The sequence below is a fragment of the Clarias gariepinus genome, chromosome 6 (genome assembly GCF_024256425.1).
Source record: "Clarias gariepinus isolate MV-2021 ecotype Netherlands chromosome 6, CGAR_prim_01v2, whole genome shotgun sequence".
NCBI lineage: Eukaryota > Metazoa > Chordata > Actinopteri > Siluriformes > Clariidae > Clarias > Clarias gariepinus.
The window spans coordinates 13,101,558-13,126,831 of NC_071105.1; the positions used below are offsets into that span (position 1 = coordinate 13,101,558).

At 35.9% G+C, this 25,274-nt stretch overlaps 2 protein-coding genes across 2 annotated transcripts; both read right to left on the minus strand.

Moving 5' to 3' along the window:
- Window positions 1–121: 121 nt before the first annotated feature.
- On the minus strand, window positions 122–2,728 carry smx5. The gene is made up of 5 exons (XM_053499067.1): window positions 2,640–2,728; window positions 1,144–1,211; window positions 883–913; window positions 735–794; window positions 122–648 (listed from the first exon to the last, which is right to left on the minus strand). The coding sequence occupies exons 1-5, from the start codon at window positions 2,640–2,642 to the stop codon at window positions 523–525; spliced, it is 288 nt and encodes a 95-aa protein (XP_053355042.1). The 5' UTR covers window positions 2,643–2,728; the 3' UTR covers window positions 122–522.
- Window positions 2,729–3,665: 937 nt separating this feature from the next.
- inpp5d (inositol polyphosphate-5-phosphatase D) lies at window positions 3,666–24,455 on the minus strand. Its single transcript, XM_053498537.1, has 27 exons — window positions 24,129–24,455; window positions 22,979–23,042; window positions 20,312–20,447; window positions 19,973–20,126; window positions 18,610–18,750; window positions 18,393–18,483; window positions 18,206–18,283; window positions 18,004–18,081; window positions 16,537–16,660; window positions 16,156–16,262; window positions 15,869–15,971; window positions 15,228–15,424; window positions 14,740–14,857; window positions 14,526–14,622; window positions 14,220–14,358; window positions 13,740–13,848; window positions 12,384–12,472; window positions 12,023–12,104; window positions 11,813–11,902; window positions 10,499–10,609; window positions 10,336–10,415; window positions 10,164–10,251; window positions 8,657–8,803; window positions 8,485–8,548; window positions 7,960–8,163; window positions 7,004–7,479; window positions 3,666–5,675 (listed from the first exon to the last, which is right to left on the minus strand). Exons 1-27 carry the CDS (start codon window positions 24,266–24,268, stop codon window positions 5,626–5,628), a joined length of 3,357 nt encoding a protein of 1,118 aa, XP_053354512.1. The 5' UTR covers window positions 24,269–24,455; the 3' UTR covers window positions 3,666–5,625.
- Window positions 24,456–25,274: the final 819 nt, after the last annotated feature.

Consider the following 25,274-nt stretch of genomic DNA (forward strand, 5'->3'; position numbering starts at 1 on the left):
ACCCTCTGTTTTTAAAGACAACTAGAAATTCCACAAGTTGCTGTGGAAAAGTGCACCTGATGGGGGTCTTACCAGATAATGTTCATGTAAAGTCATGAGTATTGAAGCATTACCACAGCTGTTCAATATGATATTAGTTTTATTTTCAACAGAACAGAAGCAAAACACTTCACTGTGTTTTTGGGGATCCATCTTTTTTTCTGATTAAGTAAAAAAAAAAAAAAGGAATAAAATTTATTTAAACATATAAACAATGATGGGCCAAGTATTATAACTTAACTTTGAAAAAGTCAAAACCCAAGGAACCCCAGGTGTTTTTATAAAACATCAACCACACCTGAAGTGTAATGAGTGAAACTCCTTTGTCTACATATCAGCCACTCAAGTTAACATGTACTGAAAAAACATACAGCATTTTATAAATCAATACTATACAAAATCAGAGCTTAAAAGAAAAAGTTAAACCAATGCTGTTATTTTTTTTTTTTTTTAAAACAAGTCCACCAAAAGCAACCAGATGAATCATTGTTTCTGCTGCATGGCTTCTTTGCGTGCTGCATCCTGTAGCAGCTGTGTGTCCACCTCATCGGCTGGGAGCTGAACGTAGCGCACGACCGATCCCCGGATAAAGCAGTTCTTCACAGACAACTAAATACAGCAAAGACAAAATCAGCCTAAGCAGAATTTACTGAATTTAAAGAGACTTTTAGGATGCGTTTTTAACTCTTACTAACCATGTGAGGATACTTCTCAGGGTCGGTGACGCTGATATCTGTGAGTTTGATGTTCAGATACTGTGAGAAGAAAGGACAGCGTTAAATACTGTGGCTTATGGAAACGAATACACAATAAAGAAAATTATTATTATTAATAGAAACACACCTGATCTACCGAGTGTAAGGTTCCACAAATGCTGCAAATAAAAAGAGACTGAAGTTAGTGGACAAGCTGTGACAGATTCTTAAAGCAGCCTTAGTACATGTTGCGAGATGACAATAAAATGCTAATCACGCTCACTATAATCATATAATATTAGGCATTACCAATATTATTCATTTTCCACAACACTTATACTGTGTAGGGTTTAAGGGGTCTGGAGCATATCAAAGGGAGATAAAATAAAAAATACATATGTTTTTTTACCTTAAGTCATTTTTTAACTCTACCACAACGTCTTTCCCGACTAGGGACTTGAAGAACGAGTAGAAAAGCTGTAGGACAAAGATGACAGCACACAATTAAATATCAATACAGCTTTCGTGCCATAAATAAATAAATATATAATGATTATTTCTGCAATAATCTAGAGCAGGGATTCTTACATTTATCCAAAGAGTACTTAAAGGTCCCTTAAATTATAGTACAGGTTAGTTTTATTATTTTTTTTTTTTTCTTGAGCTCATCCAGATTCAAAAATCAAAATATAAAAGTTACCATTTATATAAAATTCTGTTTGTTTGTACGGATAGGTGAGGTTTGTACAAATAGCAGAAGGCATCAAATTTGTAAGATATTATGTAAGGGGGTCACAAACGCCCCCCACTAAAGCTACTGAAATCCCACTTAGCGTGCATCCCTCTCGGTGAGACAGAGGGCAGCATATTCAAATGTAACAATTGACAGAATCATCACTTTTTATGTTATACTGTGAGGTAATAATATATCTGGTGAAACAGAGTAACAGCATGAGGGGCGGCAGCAAGTTGATTGCTGATTTTATTCACAGGTGATGGTCGCATGCAGGGTCAGAATCCGCACACGGGCAGAACCACATGTTACCTCCATTTATTCCTCTAGATTCTGATTACAATTGATTTTTAAGCCGATTTCCTGAAACGCTTATTCAGGATTGCATCAAAATAGAAAATTTTTAAATCAATTCATGATATTTAAGAAACCATAATGATTCAAAATTGCATTACACATCGAAATTGACACCCAAGTATCACGATATCATCATATCGAGTGGTGCCTGGTGAGTCCCATCCCTAGTACCCAGGCCTAGTACTATTTAATCTTTGCATCTTCAGTATTTTATACTTGTTTATCACTGGATACAGGGAACACACATACAGCAATGCAGGGCACTAAGGACACACATTTAGACATTCATTTACACCTAGGGGCATTTTAAAGGCAGTCCACATGACGGGCTGATTTCTAGAGTTGGAAGGGAGACTAATGTAAAAATGTAAGAAACTCGTGTGACATGGGGTGAGAATAGAAACTGCAACAAAAGCAAAAGAGACCCTTCAGCTGTGTTGGTGCTTTCTGAAGGTTTTCTGTGTCCTTGCATGACATGCTTGCTCACTCGCTTGACATGGTACATGCTTGTAGCTTTGAGCAGAAAGCACTTTATTAAGGCTCACATCATCAGATCAATATCTCTGTACATTAGTGCTTTATCCTAGTTTACAACGTATAAAACATAAAGGCAGCGCGAGCCATCTATTACGTGAATGTGTGTATTAACGTTAAGCTAATTAAGCTAGCTAGCTCGTACAACATTCTCAAGACTAATCATATAGTAAAAGTAATATATTTCGGACTCTCAATTTTAAACATTTTTACAAAACAAAACTTTTAAAAAAAATTCGCCTGAAAATGTTCATATTAACACACAAAATACATAAACTCACCATTTTCACGCGCTGTTTTGTGCACAAGCTTGCGTCGTCAAATACGGACAACTAGCAACCAAACCGCTTCCCATTGGTCAAAAACTAGACCGCTGTTTCGTTCTTTCCTCCAATTGGTCAATGTTGACATCGTCATAAATGTGCGACCTGTCATTGTACAACGCTAATGATTTGATACTAATAAAATAAATTGATATGTTTTATTCTTTCGCTTTTGCATTCCTGAGGTTATTAATATTTAATTGATGCATATAAAATTGTGTGAGTAAATTATACATTCAAAATAAAAGTCAAAAGCGCCAGAAATGTTACTCTGTACTCTCAACACTAGATGGCAGCATTTGCACAGATATCAAGTTTGACTGTGTAGGTTACCAAAAATAAATATATTTTTTTAGACAAACTTTTTTAAAACATGAAGACGCATTAATGCATTCATCGTCTGAACCACTTATCCTGTATACAGAGTCATGGGATGGCCTGGAGCCTATCCCGGGACACTTAGGGCACAAGGCGTGGTAGACCCTGGACGGGTGACAACAATAAAAACGTTAATACGTACATAGACCCGGAGACGGAAATCGAACCCTCGACCTGGTGATGCGAGGCCACAGTGCTAACCACTACGCCACCATGCCACCATTTGCTTAAAAAAAGATAATATGGTCATCATAATGATCTAGGCCAAAACTTTGAGTCACAATACATTTAGAAGTTTTAGAGAAATTATTTTTCTAGTTATTTTTTAGTTAATGCTTTTCACATTTGGGTCTAAATGTCTGTCTGTCAATTCAGTTCAGATAAGTTTGTTTGTTAATCAGATATAAGAGTCACAGTACTGTAACAGCATTGAAAGTTTTTTAATAGTAATATAAATTATAACAACAAGGAAACACTGAAATAATACAATAGCGAAAGGTCAGGAGTCTCTATCTCTGCTCTCTCTCTCTCTTTTGCTCCCACACACACACACACACACACACACACACACACACACGCTGCTTATAAATATACAGATGCATACAATTTTAGTTTACATTCATTTTTATTTGCATCTATTTTTTAACAGAATTATGCTTCATTATTTAAGATATTTCAAAACAAAAAAACATTGCAGTTCAATCAACACACACAAAATCTGCTGACACTTTTTCACCTGCACGAACAGGAAGGAACAAAAAATGTTAGCATTCTAGCACAAGGACCACAAAAAGGTTACCTATGGGTTTAATCAAAAAGGCAAGCAAAGGCATACCAAATCTAGTAGTGTCAGTGGACGAATGATTTATTTAAATGTTTAGAATGCTAATCATAATGACATTTAAATTAGAAATGTAAATTCAGAGGAAGATGCTGCGATAAACTTACTAAATCTTTTCCATTTCCATTCATATAGGAAAGAAACAAGATGAAATGGGCTGATATGTACAGTTTGCTTTGGTACAACAAGACAAATCCATATCACAATATTACTAAGGATTGCAGCAACATCTGTATGTAGTACCTAACTGGATAATCATACTAATTCAAGTGTACTGTATTTGGTTGCATGTATTCATACATCTCTAAAGCGACAAGTGGATTAATTTCTCCCTTTTCAATCAGAACTCTAGAATTGAAAGGACCTGACGATTTGCTGAACGCAAAAAGAGTAACAGAACATTTTAACGTATCTTATTTCAGGTACATTCAGCAACCTCATGCAGCAGTAGACAAATCATCTCTACTTTAACTTAAAACATTTTCATTCTCCTACGTTTTAGATAAAATAGCAGCTAAATAAGCTGTTGGGGTGTAAATGTGTTTCACTCTATCAGTACTGACAGCTGGCATGAGCAGAAAGCTGGAAGAAAAAGACAAATCCAAACACACTGTGTTAAATGAGACATTTGAAATGAGTTTTAATGCAAGGGGCAAATGCACAAGATGTAACTGCTGATTGGCTGATCACAGCTTTTAGCTAACACCCATAAATGTCAATAGCTGCTTAATTCCATGGATTACATACTCGAAACCTAAAAATAATCTGAACACTGCAAAAATTGTTATACTTATTGCATTATATTCATTTATTCATTATTCATATTCTTATTCTGCTTCATAAATTACTCTCTATTCATCTCAGGACAGCACCAGGGAATTTACACTGTCAATGTAAAGTAATATGCAAAAGTCTTAATCCACCCCTCTTTTTCTTTTTTTTTTTCAAAATATGCCCAAAGATACAACTTACAATTGGTTGTTTATGTAACAACCTCAGCAGCAACCTCATTTCTTCTCTCATCTGTTCTAACAATTCAGCATCACCGGTATACTAATCTTCGGCCTGTCTACATCTGCACCTGTTTCTCACTGGTTCATGCCTTAAGTTAGATGGTTTTTATGCTTAAATGATGCATACTGTAGGTCACTGAATGGCTTAACACAAAAACAACCAAAAAAAACTGCTCAGGTACAGGGACTCGACGCAAAATGAGAGTCAAGCCTGGAGAACTATTCGTCAAAACTATATAAAAAAATACAAGAAAGTCTGACTTTTTGGAAGCAAAATACAAAGAAATGAGGGACGGATCAACACTTTTGCACAGTACACAGGGTGTATTGATTTACTTGGAAAGTCCATCTAGCAAGGATTTAAAAAAAGCACTGAGATGTTAATGTAGATCAGTAAGCATCAGCCACATAAGAAACGAATGATAATGTGCTGAGTTTCATCATTATGCATTGTCTTTAACTGGTGATACATTTTGTGCACTGTACATTCATTTGTGTTAGAAGTAAAAGAGTTTGTGCAAGATCATGGCACTGTCGCTGCAGCTTTTTATTTACGTTTTAAAGAGTGCTACACATAAGGCAAAAAAGCTGGTCTAGCTTTTTAATGCGCCTCTTCGGACGATTGTCTTTTATCACAATCAGTGTGTGTGAAGTCTCCAGTGTGGTATAGAACTCCTACAGTGATGGCCAACTGGAGAATGTAAAGACAGGCTCATTTAAGAGGGCGACCTGTCTTTGGACTTGGCGCTGTCTCAGGATGCACTGGGAACAGAGAGATAGATAGATAGATAGAAAGATAGATAGATAGAGAGAGAGAGAGAGAGAGAGAGAGAGAAGAGTCAATAGCAATCATAAATAAATCATGATCAATAATCACAGAGAAAGCATGTGTGCCAAATCAGACCGATTCCGATGTGCTTTATAAATAAAAATAGTGTACATATGGCTACACCCTTCCTCGATAAACCTTTAATATGAATATTTGTTCTTCTGGTGTACTGTATATGGGATAAGTTATGACAATTATTGCCATTATGATGTGAAGTTAAATATCAAAACAACTAACATTATAAATAACGTAAGGCATAACTGTTATAAGGGTATTATGCCCATTTATAACTTATATTTCAACTTATAAGTACTAACAAAAATACTATAAAAGGAAATAAAAACAAAAAGCTACACATACACAAATAAATACACACTTGAAAAGATATTCCTATTTGTGTTGTTACAGTATGTAACACTGTTATACAGCACTCTTTCCTAAAGTGAGGTCAGTAGACTAACTGTACACAGTGTCTGGAAATGCTCACATAGTGGTTCCTCAACTGGAACCACTGTACATGCACCAGAAGTGGTGCTACAAAATCTGTTTTCATGATGCTCAACATTATATTAACAAAAATATGTCACTGACTCTGATGTTATCTATACTGAATGGCGCTGCCATTATAAATGTTTATTTTTGCCAGAATAATGTTAGCGCCCAACAGCTCGTGGGTTCCTATTTCAATCCTAAGCGTAACATTCGTGTAGAGCTTTGCTTACTCTCCCATGTCACATGTGTCTTCCGTGCTCCCCAATTTCGTAAATCGTGGCCAACTATTGCATGAATGCATGTGAGGCATCTCATCCAGGATATATTCCTACCTTGCCTGTGCCTACAGAATTGGTTCTGAATCAACCATTTACAATTACAGAAAATGCCTAAAAATGCACTTACGTCATTCATTAAGAGTTTACTTGGAGCACTATGCACAATACCCTAAAGTAAAGAGGTAACATATTTTCTTGGAGATTTGTCCCTTTTGTCCTAGGGGTCATTATATCATATAATTTGCTCTGCGAAATCTGGCACAGTTATTACACCGGCTGCCCTTCCTGTCACAACCCTCCCATGTTCTAACCGGCCCTCCACAGTGGCGGGGTTGTACTTGCACCTTAAAGAGTTAACAAAAATACTCAGTACTAGTACTAAACATTTTGTGAATGTTTTACACAAGTCCATTTGCTTTGACTAGACACTTCATAACTTCATTACTTTTGGATTGGTTTAAAACATAATAAAAGTGCATTATGTGTCGTACCATCTTTATGGAGCGGCTGGCCTGGTCTGGCAGGAGGCCGAATCTTGCCTGGTAACTCCGAGGAGTCTCTGTAGTCTCTGGGCTTTGACTGGGGCTCCGGTGGTCCTTGGCGAGATTTTATAGGCAATGGTGGCTTTCCCGACATCATCCCACCTCCTTCAGAGCGAGAGGGCACCACAGGCTTCTTGCTAAAGGACTGAGGCTGTAGACTGCTATTGCTGCTGTGGTTGCTGCTGCTAGACGTTGAGGAAGCATTCTGGCCCTTGCTCTCTGAGCAGGTGAATGAGCGAGCGCGAGGTGTTGGGACTGGAGGTGCACGATCAGGTTCAGCCTCAGGGCCTTTTGGAAACGCAAAAATCTCAGGGATCCCCAAGTGCTCTTTTCGCGGCGTTTCTTGATCCTTTCCAGATCGTGCCTTCGCCATTGATCCATAAAGGGGATTGTCAAACATTTCTGGTGGTTGCCCATCTTCAGATCTAACAAGATATTTTTTTAACACACACAAACATACGCAAAATCATTTTATGCTGACTGGAAACAATGTCTGAGATGACTAACAGAATCTAACCTTTTACATGAAAAAGATTCAGGTCAAGTCAACTACCAAGATTTGATTTATATAGCTGTCTGACAAATTGCAAAATGCTGAAGTCTAAAATCATGTTGACACACCATACAAAAACTGTCCTGGCAGTCTGGGAATACCTGTCAGACACTTTTGTGTCTGAATTATGCAACTAAATAAAAAAACAGCCCATAGCCAAAAATAAAGCAAAAAGTGTATTTTCTGTCTGTAAAATTTATACTTCTACAGCTACCTCTACTAAGTACAGCATGTGTAGTTGTTCTTCTTGAAAGATTAAGTAGAATATGTTCCTGATAGAGGACTCTATAACTATATCTATAACTTTCTGTAAAACAAGCAACTGCATAGGTTAATGTCTAGTTGTACGCACGTTGGACTAGTCAGCTTTCCTGTTGGGCTGCACACAGAAGGATCGTATGCTGTCTTTTTTGGTGACGTGTTGCCAGTAGCTGTGTCTTTAGCCAAGTGTCCTGGTCTGCTGGGCATTGTATAGTTCCACCCTGACTGAGTGCTGCTTTTATAACCAACATCCATATAATTAGGATTGCTAAAATCAGTGGGTAAGGCTGATGACCTGCAGGTTATATAGTAAAAAATAATTATGCAATATATTTATCTGTTCATAAGAAATGGAAAACAAACTATACACTGTCTTGTGACCTAATTTCTCTTGACATTTTATAAATTCCGTAATCTCATTACTTTGATTCAGTAAACAAAAAAGCTTTAACATAAATAATTGAATAAGAAGCTTTAACATTACAATATTGATCAAATGAAAAATTTAATAATTCCATAACTTTCTTGTAGACAAAATTTCCAGTGTTTGTTATATTTTATTATATTATATTATAGATTATATTTTTTATTAGTAAAATGAAGGAAGAACCCTTACTTGTTGCTATGATCTCCTGACTTGGCTTTACCAGTTCCTGAGTCATCACCAATTTTAATGAAATCTGTATAGAGGAAAAAAATATTGTTTTACATATAATGGGGTCTAAGCATACACATCCACGCTTCACAAAATTTCCGCAAAGGTTTGTGGTGTGTGTTCGTTCCCTTACCATATAGTTTCTCTGTCAGTTTGCCTTCTGATGTGCGTAGTTGGATGCCTCCTGTTAGTATACCTGTCTGCTCACCATGATGTGTAAGTGGGACAGTAAACTCAGTGTAGGCTGTCTCTGCAGCCCGCAGAGCCACACATGTCTCTCCTGCACGCAAGTCAAATAAGTGATGACTTGTTCATTCATAAGTAATTCCATTTACAAACACACTAATGCAATGAGTAAAAGCTACATTTAAAAAAATATGACATGTGGAAAGACCCAATTTACCTTTTAAAATGGATCTAAAATACATAACGCACTAGGGACTGCATTAGATTTAAGGAACTAAGCAAACCTAAAACTGTGCTTAGGTTTTGTAGGTTAAGAGTGTGTGCAAGAAAAAATACCTATTTAGTTTACTTCCTCAGATGGTGCAACCTTATATAGTTGCCAGAAAAGTGATGGTTTTACTGCAAAATCAGATAAACCCATTTGATAGTTGTTGTTTTTTTGCCGAAGATTTTTTGCATTTTGCATGTTTTTAAAGTGTTAAAAGCACAAATGACATAATATTATTATAATCGTTGTGGCCAATAATTGTTGGAGAGTGGAGTGTGGATTTTAACAGATAAAATAATAATAAAAATAATCAAATTAATCAATAAAATCAATAAATCAGCCAGTAGCTGTGCCAAAGTAAACATGCAATTCAGCAAATTGGAAGTAGGGAAAAAGTGTTAAGTTTTATTGTACATAAAATCCTTTTAATTACAAAAATCGAAGCCCATTCGAACCATTAAAAACCATACAAAAAGTTTAATTTACAATAGCAACGGCGGTAACATACTGTAAAAGAAAAAGTAGTAATAATGTAGCCAAGAAAAAGTCCTTTTCCTTGGCTACATTATTATCCAAAATGGCAGCTGATGTTTTGCACAGCTATTAAGCTTGCTTTATTGATCATATGACAGAAAGAAGTCATGGGATTGGCTGTTTTTAACCTTCACGTTTTGTTATAAAATGTTTTCATTCACTATAGTAAGTTCTTAAAGAAGGATTTATCATGACTAAAAAAGTGCCTCAGGAATATAATTCGTCAGATTGAATGAAAGTTTTGAAATGCCATTTATCGTGTTTTGCAGTGAAACCCACCAAATTAGGCCCTGTTAATACTTACATATAATTTATAACTTACTTATAACTATGTTATAGCAGCCATAAACAGTCATTACCTACCCAGCCTTTCCTATTTTCTTTTTAAGGTTAATAAGCCAAAGCAACTTTTCATGCTACTGGGAAATGGGAATGTGCATAATCATCTGTACTGAAGCCTCTCTTACTGCTAATAACCATTCAATTAATATTACATAATTACAACCATATTCATTACATGCATCATTATGTGCTTTTATTTGTTTATTTTTTATGGCATGTATCAAATATATATTCCAAAGCATTTGCCAGAAATATAATAGCATATGGTTAGCATAAGGTCAAAGCATGCTGATATTTGAAACACACTTACCATATGATTCATCACTGTCTGTTGATGTTATACTGATGAGTATATGCTGATCTAGTAAGTATTCTGGGTCTGAAATGATGGTAGTAAGCTGTAAAATAAATGAGAAAAAAAATTATATCGTTCCATGATTTAGTCTCACATACTGTATTATGAATAATAGAAAGCAGATTACCTCTACATGTGTTGCAAACCGAACCTTTATGGAACCTTCTGTGTTCTCTTGATTATCTGTCTCAGGACTCTTAACAAATTCTATGAATACAGGGTTAAAAAATTTACTGTTTAATCTGTCAACTCAATAACAAACAGATTTTTTGTACAAAAAGTACCCTTACTTTCCAAGCAGCTTGAGTGGTATTCAATGAAAAATTTTGTCTTAGATTTAGTCCTAAGAATAGCAACGCAGTTCATAAACTTGATTGCACCCTGAGACTCCTTTGTTGGATCTGAAAGTACAAAAAGACAAAATTCAGGATCTGAAATATAGTATCATAAGTATAAACAAGAAGCACCAAAATGACAATAATATCCCTCAAAATGGGTTAAATATTGTAGTATATCTAGAATTGGTGCAACTTGTTAAAGAGTTCCAAAACAACTCTGTTAACTGGTTGGTAGAAACTAAAGGTCATCCAAACCAGTATACAGAGAATGAGTCTGACGCTATCAGTTTGATATCAGGTTGTCACATTAAGCTTGATTAAAAAACAAACAAAAAAAAACATGTTATCTAAGACAGTGTTTAACTAAACAAATTATCTGACCACTTATGATTCTCAAATTCCCCTGGACTTAATAACAATGTACAAGACTAAAAACAATGAGGATTTAAATTGAGCCACAATGTGTGTTTTACTACAGCATCTATTAAGCTCAGCAAGGTTTCTTAATCCAAGAATGATATATTTAATTTAGTGTCATTGACTATAATGAGATCTATAGTATATATTAATGTTTAATATAAGTTATAGAGGAGCCCTTACAAATTCATAACCCAGCTTGGCTCATGTTACCAAGTATTTTTATGGCTGTTGTTTGCCTCTTTTTTTTTTTTTTAAGATTTTCCTAATTACCATCTTATTCCAATAAGAGGAGGCTCATGACAAACTTCTTGCCTAAGTAAATAATCTTAAAAGCCTAAAAAATGCAGCATTATGTTCCACATGGCTCAACTTGCCAGTACACAATTTTACTTGTCAGCTTGACTGGATTTATCAAAACAGACATGTAAAATGGAAGACATTTTAAAGACAATCTTAAATTTTTAAATGAATAGATATGAGCCCCTGATAATGTATGGTCACTTTTATTCTAATATACTGTATAAAGGCTATTCAGGGAAATTAATGGCTAATGTCTTTGTATGCTGTAGTATTACGATTTCCCTTCACTAAAACTGAAAGATGTAAACCTTATCTGGGGTTCATGAAGACATGGCTTATTAAAGTTGGAACGGTAAGTAATCACTAATTCTAAATCACTTAATCTAGTGAAAAGCCTTCCCAGAATAATTTAGCTTTTATAACAGAGAAGGTTTTGATAGAGATGGTTAAATTTCGACAGGAATATTCAATAGCCCATGTAGGCGTGATGGTCAAATGTCATATAGTGTGTATAACGTGTTTAGATAAATTGCAAAAAAAGCATACCACTCTTAGATACAAACTGTGAAGTCACTCCAACATCAAATGTAGCAAATACAGGTGAGTGATCACTTGTCATGATGTCATTTGTGCATCCTGAAATGGTTTGTAAGAATACAATTTAAATAACATTTTAATTGATATAATAATGTGTATTTGGTGCACCAGTTCCCACCATACAAAAAAAAACTCAATATTTGAAATGTTTCAACTAACCATACGAGTGACAAGCCACATGAACCTGTGGGTAGGTCTTTCGAAGCACACGGTCACACCATGAGGGCAAGTTATATTTAGTCTGTTGGTAAAATAAAGAGAGGAGTATGTGTGAGTATGTAAGCGAATGACCTCTAATATTTTAACCATTTACACGACTTAAAACCATGTCAAAACCTAAAATAATTTTGTGAAAGACAGCATAGTACTAATTACACTTTTTATCAGAATGAGCTGGAGCTAAGTACAGTGGGGGCATTATATCTGGCTGTGCAGATGAAAACCCGTTTAAAAAAGAAATATTTTCTATGACTTTTTTTTATTAAGCTGTCTAAAAATCAATGACAACAAATATACGTACTCCTGTTGCTTTGGCTTTGGTGTAGACATATCTTTCATGAGTTTCTCGCTCAAAACGATATGTTGGGGGAAACGTGATGTCTTCTTCTTCTGTAAAAGAAAACACGTAGATAGAAGGAGAAATTATGATTAAAAAATGCATTTATAAGGCAATATTAGACCAGTATAAGCCCTTCACAACAATTTACATAAATTTTTTTAAAACTATTCAGAAAGGTCTAATACATCATGCCAAAAGATCTGTCTTTGTTACCTGTCATTTTTTTTTTTTTTACAAATCTAATGACATTAATGATAATACCAAGCTACATAATCAACCTGCAATGTAACAAAACACATCTTTGTCAACAAAAAGCTGTGACGTGATTTTAGTGAAGAGCCATAATTAAAGTCTAATTTAAACACCATTGCCGTTGATAAAAACAGCACTGCTTTTGATAAAATATTCAGTTATAGGCCAACTGTAATGTTAATTACATGCACATGGAAAATTAAGTTGAAGTATTTTAAGAATGATCTCAGAATTTGCTCCTTTTGTTTTTGGAATTGTAATATTTTTGTAAAGAAGCATAAATAGTAGTTTGGGTCATGCAAAAGACTCAAGGGGAATCAGTTTTCACAAAGCCTTAAGCAAACTGACAAATTTGGACCAGAGAATAACTGTATCATACACAGTGTGTTTTATACAAACTTGCAATTGTTACAGTATGTGGCCTTTTGTAAAGGTATTTTGGTCATACGTGAATTTTGTATGAATAAACTTCAACTATAATGGAGTTTCTCATTTGGTTTAGTGTAGAGGGAGTTAGTTGCATAGTGATAAAAAAAAAAAAAAAACTGTGTCAGAACAGAATTACACATGTGGACCTTTCTAGAGCAACCTAAATAAGTTGTGTAGTCTAATACAGAAAGAATCTGGCATAGATCAAAAAGTTTAATAATATTGTATTAGGTAAGGCCAGAACTGAATTTCTAGTGTTAGGGAGTTTGGGCCAGAATGCAAAATTTAAAGTTGTATAGTGATGAGTAAGTTTGGGCAAGAATTAAACTTCTCCTGTGCCTTAGTGTAAAAAGAGTTTGTGACAGGACTGAATTAGTCATGCTGTCTAGGCTATAAGAAGTCTTGTCCAAACGTTTTATATTATACTTCTGGGACAGAAGTGAAGTATGTTTTATAGCTAAATAATGTATAGTGTCTTTATATGTTCCATATTAATGTGTGAACTGGATTTTTTACGCAGAGGGAGTTTGAAACAAAAATTGTCAAGTTGTACGTCTTGAGTAAGTTTGGGCCACAACTGAATTTCTTGGGTATTGTGCGTTTGTTTGGGAAAGAAAGGAAAGGCTCGGTTCTCACCGTAGAATAGAAAAACCTTTCCATCTGCCCTTTCCATGTTGAGCTGGTCTCTGTTTAACAGTTCCTGATACTGCTGCTGTTTGATCTTCATCACAATGTTCTCTGCTTCCTGGAAAATGCAAAACAAAAGGACAAAAGCCAGTGTGCCTTCCTGTCTGGTTATGTTAGCATATGTTGTATTTAACTGTGCTTAGTCAGTGTTTTCTGCATTAGTCATCATGAAGAAAGAATGACAAAGAAACAGATAGATGTCCACAGTTTAAAGTCAAAAGTTTGAGGGACAAACAAATGCAATGATTAGTAACTTAATTGGTTTCTTATATTTGGTTTAGTTCTTAATCATTTAGTTTAATAATAAAGGCTATAAAGCTCTCACATTTAAGGAACTATTCCAGTTCACATAATTAAATACTGTCTACACTTAAAAGTACACTGATTTGCAGTTTGGATGTTTATGAATACAAATTCATTTATATTTACCAGTGGTGGAAGGTCAATGCGGTAGTTCAGATCCCCAAGCCAAAAAAGATGTGTGAAGCGATGAGTGATGTCGAACAGATTTAGTTTTTTATCTCCCAGGTTCAGAAAGCGCAGGATGTTAACATAGTTCTGATTTCGTCTGTCGAGCATAGTAAAACAATAAATAAAATCAATATAGCAAGAATTAAAATTGCAACTCTTCTATCAAAACTTAATAGAAAAAAAAAAACTTAATTGGTTTCTTATCTACATTCTTGAGTTATATTACTCTGAAAAATGAGCACAAGAATAAATTTAAGATGTTACCTAATCTTCTTTTCACTCCCTGAGGTCAAGTGACTGTTAACAAACCCAAAGGAGGTGTCATTAAACATAAACGATACTCCCACTGCTCCCTTATTGCCTGAACACATGCAAACACAAATGTACAAATAAAGATGTAAGTTGTATTCCAGTCATATCCAATTATCCACTCTCAATTATGATAATATTTTATTCATTAGGATAGAGATTAACCGACCCAGAGCATTAGCTATTCCAGTCTTAACGCTGTTGCAGAAGATGTGGGAGATACGGTTCTCATGTTCCGGCCTGGCAAGAATAATGATTCTTATGTTCCACAGTGTCTGTGTAGCTATCTGGTAAAAAAATATGGTAGCAAGGGGAGGACATTTTATTAAAAAAAAAAGTTAGGAAAACTACACACTTTTTTTTACTGCAGGGAATTGATGCATCTTATTAAAATGTAAAATATTCCCAAATTATGTGGTGTTTTATAACATGAAACAAGATATTTAAGGGTTTCTTCACCAGACACGCACACAAAGACATCTTGAGTCCTTGAGGCTTGAGCACCTGCCTCTTTTACCTCCTTCAAGAGAAATTATCTTTTTTTAAAATAAATAAATATATATATATATATATATTCATTTATTTAAAAAATAAGTAATTTATCTCGAGGAGTAGTATGTCAACTTTTTTTCATGTACCATATATGAAGTGTTGTACCTGTTTAAAGCTGATGTTTGTGATGTCCCTGAGCGTTCCCCTCACTATATCTATCCAGTCTTTCTCTCCCAGTGGATCTTCCTGCGTTCCAATGACATAGATATCATGTGGGATCTGACTTGCTGTGTCATCGCGAGTCTTCCCTTGCCCCTTGGACTGAAACCAGGATGTAATGTTGGGAGGTGGGCTGGCGTTACCTGCAAACAAGAAAGCACTTTGAATGTTTCACTAAAATTCAATGCACTCAATGAGATTAAATTGAACAGATATTCCGGGGATACCATGGCATTACTGACTTCAGAAAGATAAGCAGGGATTTAGGGCCCTAAACAGAAAGAGCTAAAGAAACAGCATAGGTTGATTTTAATCATTATCCTTTCACAGTACTAAGTATGGTTAACGTTTGAGAATATTGTTAATAAGAGTATTATTAACATATTAACATTATAATTATTATACTAGTATAAGCTTATTTTGTTTTTTTTTATGACTATAAGCAATTCTTAGGTCAAGTCAACAGTATTCAAGTTAGATTATGAACTGAGCTAAAGGGTTAGAATTTCTGTCTTGGGTATAAAGTTGGGTTAAGGTTTCTAAAGTAGAAACTTAGTATAGAGCAATTAGTGGTGTGACACACTTACCCATGTTCCATGTGCCAACAAACAGGCTGATCATATCTGGCTCAGCCTTATCTGAATGTTTGTTTTTCATCTGCTGAAGTAATTGACAGAAACCTTCCCTCTTCTGAAAAATTCAGACATACAAATATTTAAATGCAGGTGCGGCCTGAATCCCAAAGTCGATGTATGCTGTGACTTTTTTTTAATTGAAATTAATTAAAATAATAATTCAAACATTTAAATAATATAAGAATATAATTTTATTTAAGGATTACTTCAGATTAAACATATTCATTGTTTCGCTTCACCTTTGTGTCATTAAAGACAAATTCTTTACGCTGGGTCTTTTCCTTCTCGGTCTCTACCATTATTTCCAGTTTGGTGTGCATTTTTTTGGACTTCACCAACTGCAAGACTACATAATGACAAACACATTCATGCCATTAGTCATTTCATCTTATTTAAGTTCCAAATTAACCTAATTTGACACAAATGACTTCCCTAAATACTTGATAGAAAATGGTGACTTGTTGCAGCATGTTTGCAAATCAGAAAAAAAAGGCATCTTGCATATGGTAACCCAATGGCTTTAATACGTCACTTTTAATGAAAGAAACACTAGGGCAATGAAAAATGGTTAGTAAACATATGGGCACTTTCAGACATTTGATTTAAAAGCAAAGACATACTTTTGTTGTGCACATAGTATTTGTCCTCAGGTCCATCTTTGGACTTCTTGAAGTAAACTTTCCCACTTTCTACATCAACCTTCAGGAACATTTTGGTTGAAATGCCAAATAAGTCTGATTTCACCTGTTACAACAGAAAAGAGTATACAAACAGAAATCAGTCTTCTCATTAAATTATTATTATTTTTTTAAATAGAAACAGTGTTAAGCTTACAACCACCCAGATGGAGGAACATATTCACATTTTCACTGCACACAAAGAGCAAGATCAGATATATGGGCAGGCTTGAAATGCTTGTAATGTGTAATGTATTAATAGGCAATACTGTGCAAAAGTCTTGAGCCACGCCTCATTATTTCCTGTTAAATGAAATGAAATGAAATGAAATGAAATGATATAGATTCAATTAAACAAAAAACATCATCAGTACATTAGTATACTAATCACTGGCCTGATTTTTTGTCAACATCTGCACCAGTTTCTTACTGGTTCATCCCTTAAGGTAGATTTTTTTATACTTGAATGCTTCATAGGTTGCTGTGCGATTAAACAAACAAAAACCTCTGAAATTGGTCAGGTACAGGGACTGGATTTAAGTAACACACAAAAACTTGTTGAAAAAGAGACCCAAAAAAAATCCTTTAGGAAGTCTGGAGAACTATTCCTTAAGACTACATAAAAATACAAAAAAGTCTGACTCTTTGGAAGCAAAATATAAAGAAATGAGGGGTGGCTCAGGACTTCTGCATAGTACTGTATATTTTATACACATATCACAGCGATGTAAAAATTTTTTGATTCTGATTAGTTAATTAGAAGGTGGCTCTGTCGACTTGCACCTCCAGGTTCTGGGTTCGATCCGCGCTTCGGATCTGTGTGCATGGCATTTGCATGTTCCCTACCACAGTCCAAAGACATGCTGATTAGACTAATTGGCGCTCTCAAATTGCTCATAGTGTTTGAATGATAGTGTGTGTGTCCTGCAATGGATCGGACCCTGTCCAGGGTGCATGCTCCCTCATGGCCTAACTCCCCTGGGATAGGCTCCATATTAGGCTTTCTAATATGTTCCTGTTTCTATACTAACAGTTATGTTCATGGGAAAGAATGTGCATAAATGTTAATATGAGAGGAAGCTTATGTAGGATTTTAAAGCATTTCTCTGCATCAATGGTACAACAATCAGTGGTAACTATTTCCTTCACTGAAAAATATTCAAGACAGAGGGTTTTGTTGGTTTTCAGTACCTTTACAGGATGCAAGATAATAATGTCAAGATGTGCTGTTATAGGAAAAAAATCAACTCTCCTTCATGTGGCACCACACCACCATCATTGCTTATTTAGGTTGTTTTAATTGTGTACCACATAGTGTCTTATTCTGTGCATATTATATACCTACTGTTATATAGTACAATATACAGGTTACATGCCCATATTTATTACCATTAAACCCCGTTTTTTTACCTCGAATGTTACAGGTGGTATAAGTGACTTCCTGTGGCCTCCATCATATCCCGCAGATTCAAATACTGTACTCTTAGCCTGGGAAGTAGAATGTCTGTCAATTAATCCTTACATAGTTTAAAACAGAGTAGTATTAAGAAAGCCTGAAAAAACAAAAACTATGTATAACATGAATCATGCAAAAAGGGAAATAATGCTGCACCTTGTCTTCAATTGAATACAAAAGTTTGGTCAGTTGCTCAAGCCTAAAACCCACAGACTGGCTGGCATCAAGTGAGATCTAAAACAAAAACAAGAATAGTGTGTAAAAATCACAGAGATTTTACTTTCTTGTTTTTTTGTTTTTTGTTTTTGAATTTTAATCATTTTAGCTTGTAAGTAACAGTAACCTGTCCTCGAAGTTTCCCAGCTCCAGGTGACATGGGCTGATCTACAATTTTCTGTAAGGCCTCGAGAGTTGGGAGTGTACGGGAAATCTCACTGTAAACAAGTTAATATTAACAACAACAACAATAATAACAATAATAACAACAATAATAATAATATGTTTTGGTTAACAGAAGAAAAAAAAAAACGCTGTTTGAAGAAATTTCAGAAGATTTATACCTGTTGAGGCTCTTGCAGATGGTCTTGAGAAGTTTCTTCAGGTTGGGCAGAGTGGGATTTCCATTATGTACTTGCTCCATATCCAGACCTACAGCAGAGCTGAAGTAATCCTGGATTGCCTTTTGATGATCTTCAGAGATGCTGTATGGTAAACAAATCAATTGGTAATTGATAGAGATGCAGAATACTACAGAATACTACATTTTTTAGTTAAAAGTGGAGTGTCCAAGTCAAACTGGTACTTTTGATTGTGCAGGATAACACAACACTATTATGAGAGTAAAAACAAACTAATCATATTTCTCTGTAATCCCCTGCTACATTAATGTACTCATTCCCGCATTTTATTATTGCTCAAAGGTTTCTCAATGTTGAAACATTGGCCGCCCAGGCCCAAACATGTGGAAATGATTTAGATCAAGGTCAGGACTGTATCAGGAGTGATGGTGATGACTCCCAGTCAAGTTTCTCTAATGTGCAAGTGAGTCGGATGGGCAATATGTGGTTGTGTATTGTTCCGCAAAAACATAAATTAGTGATCAAACCAGGCTGTTTTCTTAAATTTATCCCCCTTTTTCCGAATTTTCCGATTTTCTCCCCTAATTTAGTAGTATCCAATTCCACCCCGGCTTCCACATTAAGCTTCTACTGCCAATCAGTCGGGAGGGCCTTAGACCGACCCACGTGTTTCCTCCGATCCACGTGACGTCACCGACCATTTTTTCGAGCCGCTCGTTGGGGGCGGCGTAACACACTCGGAGGAACAGCGCTATCCGCTCCCTCCGCCTGCGCGAGCTCACAGACGCCCCTGATTGGCTTGTGGAGTCGTCATTAATGTGGGAGCACTGAGTACCTCTCATCCCTCCCCCCTGAGAGAGCCAATCAGCTCTCTCTATCAGCTCCCTCTAGGCCTCCGGCTGTGAGAGGTTAACAGCATCACCCAGGGATCGAACCAGCGATCCCCGGATGATAGGGCGAGCACTTTACCACTACGCCACTCGGAGGCCTGACCAAACCAGGCTGTTTTATCTATAAGATTATTCATATATATGTGAAGCTTGAAGTCCAATTTTTTTTTTTTTTGTGAATTGCTGGGATGAGTGCATTACTGTACCAAAGGGTTATATAGAAAAATAAAGGTAGTTTTTAACTCTCACAACTGTGTTCTGTTCTAAACACCATTTGTATATTGTATTGCAAATATATGGCTATATGCTCATTATCATTATTTTTATAGTTATATATAAAAGTACTGCTAAACATTATGCTATAAATCATTTAATTTTAATAATTTAATGGTTTAATGATGTAGTAATTTGAGATGTTGTGGTATAGATCACTTATGTTATAAAACATGTATTACTGTGACAAGTCGACGATCTGCAACCGCTGAAGGTAAGTGTCTACAATGGACACACGGGGTTGCTCTATTGCCTTTACAGGCTCAACATGGCAATCTCTACTCTCGCTGGATGGGAGGTTCCGTGGTGGAAGCTGAGGAGGTAAACTGAAATGCTCTGTGGGTATGGAGATAAAAAAAAAAGGAATAACTCATTCTCCATTGCATATGCAGACAGTAGGTTCTTGCTTGCATAAACTGAACTGACACTAACCCAATGCGTACAGAAAAAAAAAGTGTCTTTAAATTCCACAATTGCTGGTATTTTGCATCAGTCATGTTTGTACCAATCTTGTTTCCTACCTGGTTCTTCCTCTGGCTCTTCCTCCTTCTGTACAGCATACTGCAGATGTGTGACTAAACCCATGTTCTCCTTATAATATGCGTCCACCAGATCTGAGAGCACAGAGAAGAACCGAATGGGGACACCTTCAGATGCCTAAAAACATAGGGAAAGCTATTTTAGGGATTTAACAAAACAAACAAAGGAGGAAAGTGGCAAAGTTTTCTCTGCCTCGGTTTCTAAATAGCTAACTGACCATTTATTAATCATACATAAAGCAGTAAAGGCTTGTTAAAGAAACTTTAATGGTTAAATGTAATTGAAATTTAAATATAAACTATGGAGCTCACTTGCATATTAATTATCTTGATAAACTATTATGTATAAATAATCACCATAAAATCACAAAGACTGATATATATTTTTTTATTAAACAAAAAGTAGCTTTAATGTTCTGTTTAATTTAAACAAGTTCTTTTTTTTCTGATATGAGTGAAGGAAGAAATCTGTTAGGGTGTGGTAGCTGGTCTCAAAGCGTGAAAAGATCTCTCAAATGATTGTGGTCATTAGGGCATGAAGTATGGCAGTTCTCATTAAACTCCAGTAGAGGAAAATGATATAAACCAGAGACCCCTATATTAAGAGTACAGTATTCTGGTTTGGGCTAACTTGTCCCCTTAAAGTAAAAGTTTCTAACCTCAGTCCTGGAGGTTGAAATTAAAATATGAGGATGAATATTACCATAAGCGATGGCCTTCCCAATCACCACATCTCAACCAAACAAGGCAGCAACATGTTTATACAATTCTCCCCACCACTTCCACAGGGAGGGAATATCCGTGAAAAAAAGGGTGTTTGTCCCTTTAGTACAGTTCCAATCTTGTTAAACATGTGCCGAGGTGAAGCGTGACTGTTGTGTGGGCTTGTGATGGCCACACCGAACTAAGACACATACTGTTTATGCACTCATTTATGGTTACATACAGATGTTTGGTATGAAGATAACGGGGAAATAAAGATTCACGCACACAGCTTGCTGTACTGTTCTAATTAAGACAGCGTTTTGGGTTGGCGTCCATTTTAGTGTTCTTGGTTGCAACATGGCTGTCAGTTATAGCCATAGCTATGTTAAAAGAGAGTGTCTCCCACACACTTTTCACACATTTCAACATGTACTGCTAACCACTTTTTATCAACCCTAATGAGAGATGAAAAACTTGCATTTCAGAAACTTTCCATTCAGGGCCCAGTGCAAGAGGAACCCTGTGGCTTGCCTTACGCCCACACAGAAGGATAATTTAAAACTGAAGCTTTGCCACAGTTCAGGGCTAAAAGAGGAAGAACTATAATGCAGACAGATATTAAAGATTATTCTACAGTTTGCCAAATGACAGTGCACCTACTGCATGTAACCTTAACTTCTGCAAGGAGAGTATTTCTGAGAACCAAGTTATATATACAGTATATATGCATATATATGTGTACAAAGTCAGTTTTAATAGGTTCGATTTGTTTCTTTTCATTTTTGCACTGTTTCTCACAATAAACAATGAATGCAGCAAGGGGTGTTGCAGCTGCAGTGCTGCGCTGTTAGCCCAGTATTAGCTGTACAGAGGCAAGAATAGATGCAGCCTAAAGAGACAAGACACCCACACACCAGAGGCAGGGTGTCCACAGCAGCTGAGAAGACAGCTGCCATGAGGCTGCATGATCAGAAAAAAAGGAAAAGAAAAAAAACACACTTAACCAAACCCTTAAAAGTTTATAAGATGTTAGATATCTGTAGCTGCTTGCTGCGAAACGATATTAACAAGCAACTTGTGACTCTACAGCAGGTGTCATACTGAGGCATACTGAGTTAAGTATTAATCACACATCTGGCTTAAAGAGATTCGCAATGCAAAAATACAAGAATGTACCATTTATCAACAAAATATACACCATAGATCATGTTTTTTTTGGAGGTGGAATCTTATCAAAACAGAGAGTGGAGTATAGTGTTTCTTAACCAAGTATCACAAATGAATACGTAATAAATAAACACAGTAGACCATGCTGTGTAAAAAAAAGTAATCAATACCATTATGGTATGATGCATTACCATCACAATATTTATTTTTCATTGTCCTGACCACTTGTATTTATAATACAATTTATAGTATTTATAAATTACACCACAGTAATTTGCCAACGTAGTTCGTTTCTTATTGTTAAATGACAATAAATGACATGCCATACTGTTCAACCCGTTTGATGGAAAACTTACAAAGGGATAACATGCTGACACTAAAGCCTTGTATGTATGTACTGTATGTATCTATGTATCTATGTATGTACGTGTTTTTGTGTGTTTGTACACATGTGTGTAACCTGCCATAAAAGTCTTATTGGTTACTATGGCAACCACATTGTATTACAATTAATTTATTTATACACATCGGTGATATAAATAAAGAAATGTAAAAAAATCACCAGCTTTCTGTTATAAATAAATAAATAAATAAATGAATGAATGAATTTCACAGTATATTTAGTGAATTAATATTTTTTTAAGAAAGGGAAATAAATCTTTCGGTCTTTAATCTTGAGCACTATACTGTATTTTCTTACATTATTAGTTTCAGATCAGCTCATTTTAAGACCCTAACCCAACCTTGTTAAGATGATGTATCTCTTCATCCTCTTACCTGCACAGAAAGCTTTTTGTCTTCATTGGGTAGAATTCTATAAGTATATACGCAGTTCTGGTACCTGTGAATGTACGAAAATAATGCTGTTTCATAATGCTGTTAATGTGTAAAAACATATGAATAGCAGTCACAAATATGCTTATACATGCAGAATTGCTTATTTAATTTCTTCAGATATGAATAGGAATTAAACAAACAGGAAATGTAACTTGCATGACTTATATTGTCATTTCACAGATATGAAGAGTTCATTGAAATTCGGAAAAGCTTAGGACTTTTGTATACTTGCTGGTGTCTATTATTAGACACAATTTGCATAAACATATTTAGCAGGCCAGGTTGCAGCACATTAGACTGTAATGACAAGTGCACGTATTTATGTGGCTTAAAAACTGCACAACTGTACTGAACTCAGGATAGCGTGTTAGCTAAGGCAAACTCTTTATGTAACTTGAACTTCCACAAAATCAAGCAGCTTTTTTTTTTTTTTTTAGCGTCACTTAAGATCAGGGCTGTCATGCATCATTTTAGGGAACCACCGCTACATGTTTTAGTAACCTTTTCACATAAGAAGTGATAATTTCCAATTGTACAAGAAGCTGTTAGGTTTATGTCTGAGAGTCTCAGATAAATTCAGGTGGTGGACAAAAGGCACAGAACAACTCTTGTTAGCGGTCATATACCGTTTTACATAACTGTCGCGACATGCAAAAACATGCTTAAGGTCTCCGTCAATAATATACTGTAGGTTAGTTTTCTTTTCCATTAGGACAATGTTAAAAGACATGCTACATTCAGTAGTGTTAAGTCAAGCACTCATGACTCTTTTTTCCCCCAAGTTTTTTTTCTGAGTTTCATTCTGTGCATGACAAGAATGGAAACAAATGACTAAGTCTTCAATTGAAAAAAACAGAAACCTGATAAATTTTGCAAACAGCCTTAAAGCCAAAGCAAAAAAAAAATACAAGGGAGGTGGGTTGGATGACGGGTACACAACTTTAAGATTAAAGCACAACTTCTTGCATCTTGATTTACTAGATTTTCTTTTTTATGATTTGTGTTGGTTTTTGGTACACATTAGCATTGCTGCATGTTTAGCTGGCCCAGCAGAAATGATCAAGCTGGGTGACCAGAGCGGTGTACTCACAGCACGCAGAGGGCATAAGCTCCTTGTATGGACTCGCTGTCTCTGAGGAGGAAGCTCCCATCCTTGGCGTTTTTGGAGAGCAGGTCCTCTGCCATAGACCGAGTGATATTGCCATGGTACCAAGGCTGATGGGACGACATCCTGTCCAGTGACCTCTTCTCTCCGCAACTAATCCTCAGATCACTGGTATGGCTTCAGTAAAACTCGAGGTCAGATTTAGCGTCCCTCCAAGGCCCGTTTCATGGCGTTATTTGCGTCAGAGTGCCGCTCGTTCTTTCTCTCTCTTACACACACAAACACACACACACACTGGCTCTTTCTGTGTCTCTCTTCCTGTTAAAGAGGCGAAAGCTGCAAAAAGGAAGCTACCACAAACGCAAGGGTGAACTTCCTCATTCTGTGTGCGAGAGAGAGAGAGAGGGCCAGAGAGCTCACTGGTTTACACACACTGCATAGCAGAAATATATAACATGTTAGTAAAAATTTTGTGTACGTTTAGTTTTATATAACCACACTACTCTACAGTAAATGAATATATTTCGCTGATGTCAGGAATGCATAATAAAATACAAATAACTATATATGTATAATGTACAGGGCAGAGATTCTGCTACTTGCAGCTTTGATGGTTAGTGATAAGTGCATGCAGGCAAGACAGTAGTGCATAACTGCAGAAGGTAGTGAAAAAAGCTTGAGTTGCAACTGCAGTAGCTGTGCTTACACAGACCACACATATGCATACTAGCTTATCATAATAGCATAAGACATGTATGTTGTTTGTCTATCCAGACAGGTTTTGCTTAATAGTACTACCTTTACAACACAGTGTTTGTTTGCATCAGTCATGCATATGAACATTAATTTAAGATAATATTGTAGGGCATGAGCTTCACGAACAAATGCAAATTCCTATCACGGGACAGGAAACCCTTTATCAGCATACTCCCCTTTTAACCAAGCAATACATACAAATGCATATTCTTAGCCTCTTACTGTAACTCAAAAGATTCTCTTTTTGTCATATTGTCTAATATTGAGTAACTAGACAACAACACACAGACACAAGCACCACATTCATAGACTTCCATTTTACAGTGAACCTTCCTTAAAGGTGGCCAGGGTTTATAGACTAACAGTCTCATAGAC

Excerpts from the sequence above, each read along its gene's own strand:
- smx5 (XM_053499067.1), bottom strand. Across the intron at positions 795-882 it reads CCTTACACTCGGTAGATCAG|TATCTGAACATCAAACTCAC; the intron begins GTGTGTTTCTAT and ends TTCTTCTCACAG. Across the intron at positions 649-734 it reads CTGAGAAGTATCCTCACATG|TTGTCTGTGAAGAACTGCTT; the intron begins GTTAGTAAGAGT and ends TGCTGTATTTAG.
- inpp5d (XM_053498537.1), bottom strand. The coding sequence starts at position 24,268 with ATGTCGTCCCATCAGCCTTGGTACCATGGCAATATCACTCGGTCTATG. Across the intron at positions 14,858-15,227 it reads CAAACATCAGCTTTAAACAG|ATAGCTACACAGACACTGTG; the intron begins GTACAACACTTC and ends TTTTTTTACCAG. Across the intron at positions 12,473-13,739 it reads AAAGGTTTTTCTATTCTACG|AAGAAGAAGACATCACGTTT; the intron begins GTGAGAACCGAG and ends TTTCTTTTACAG.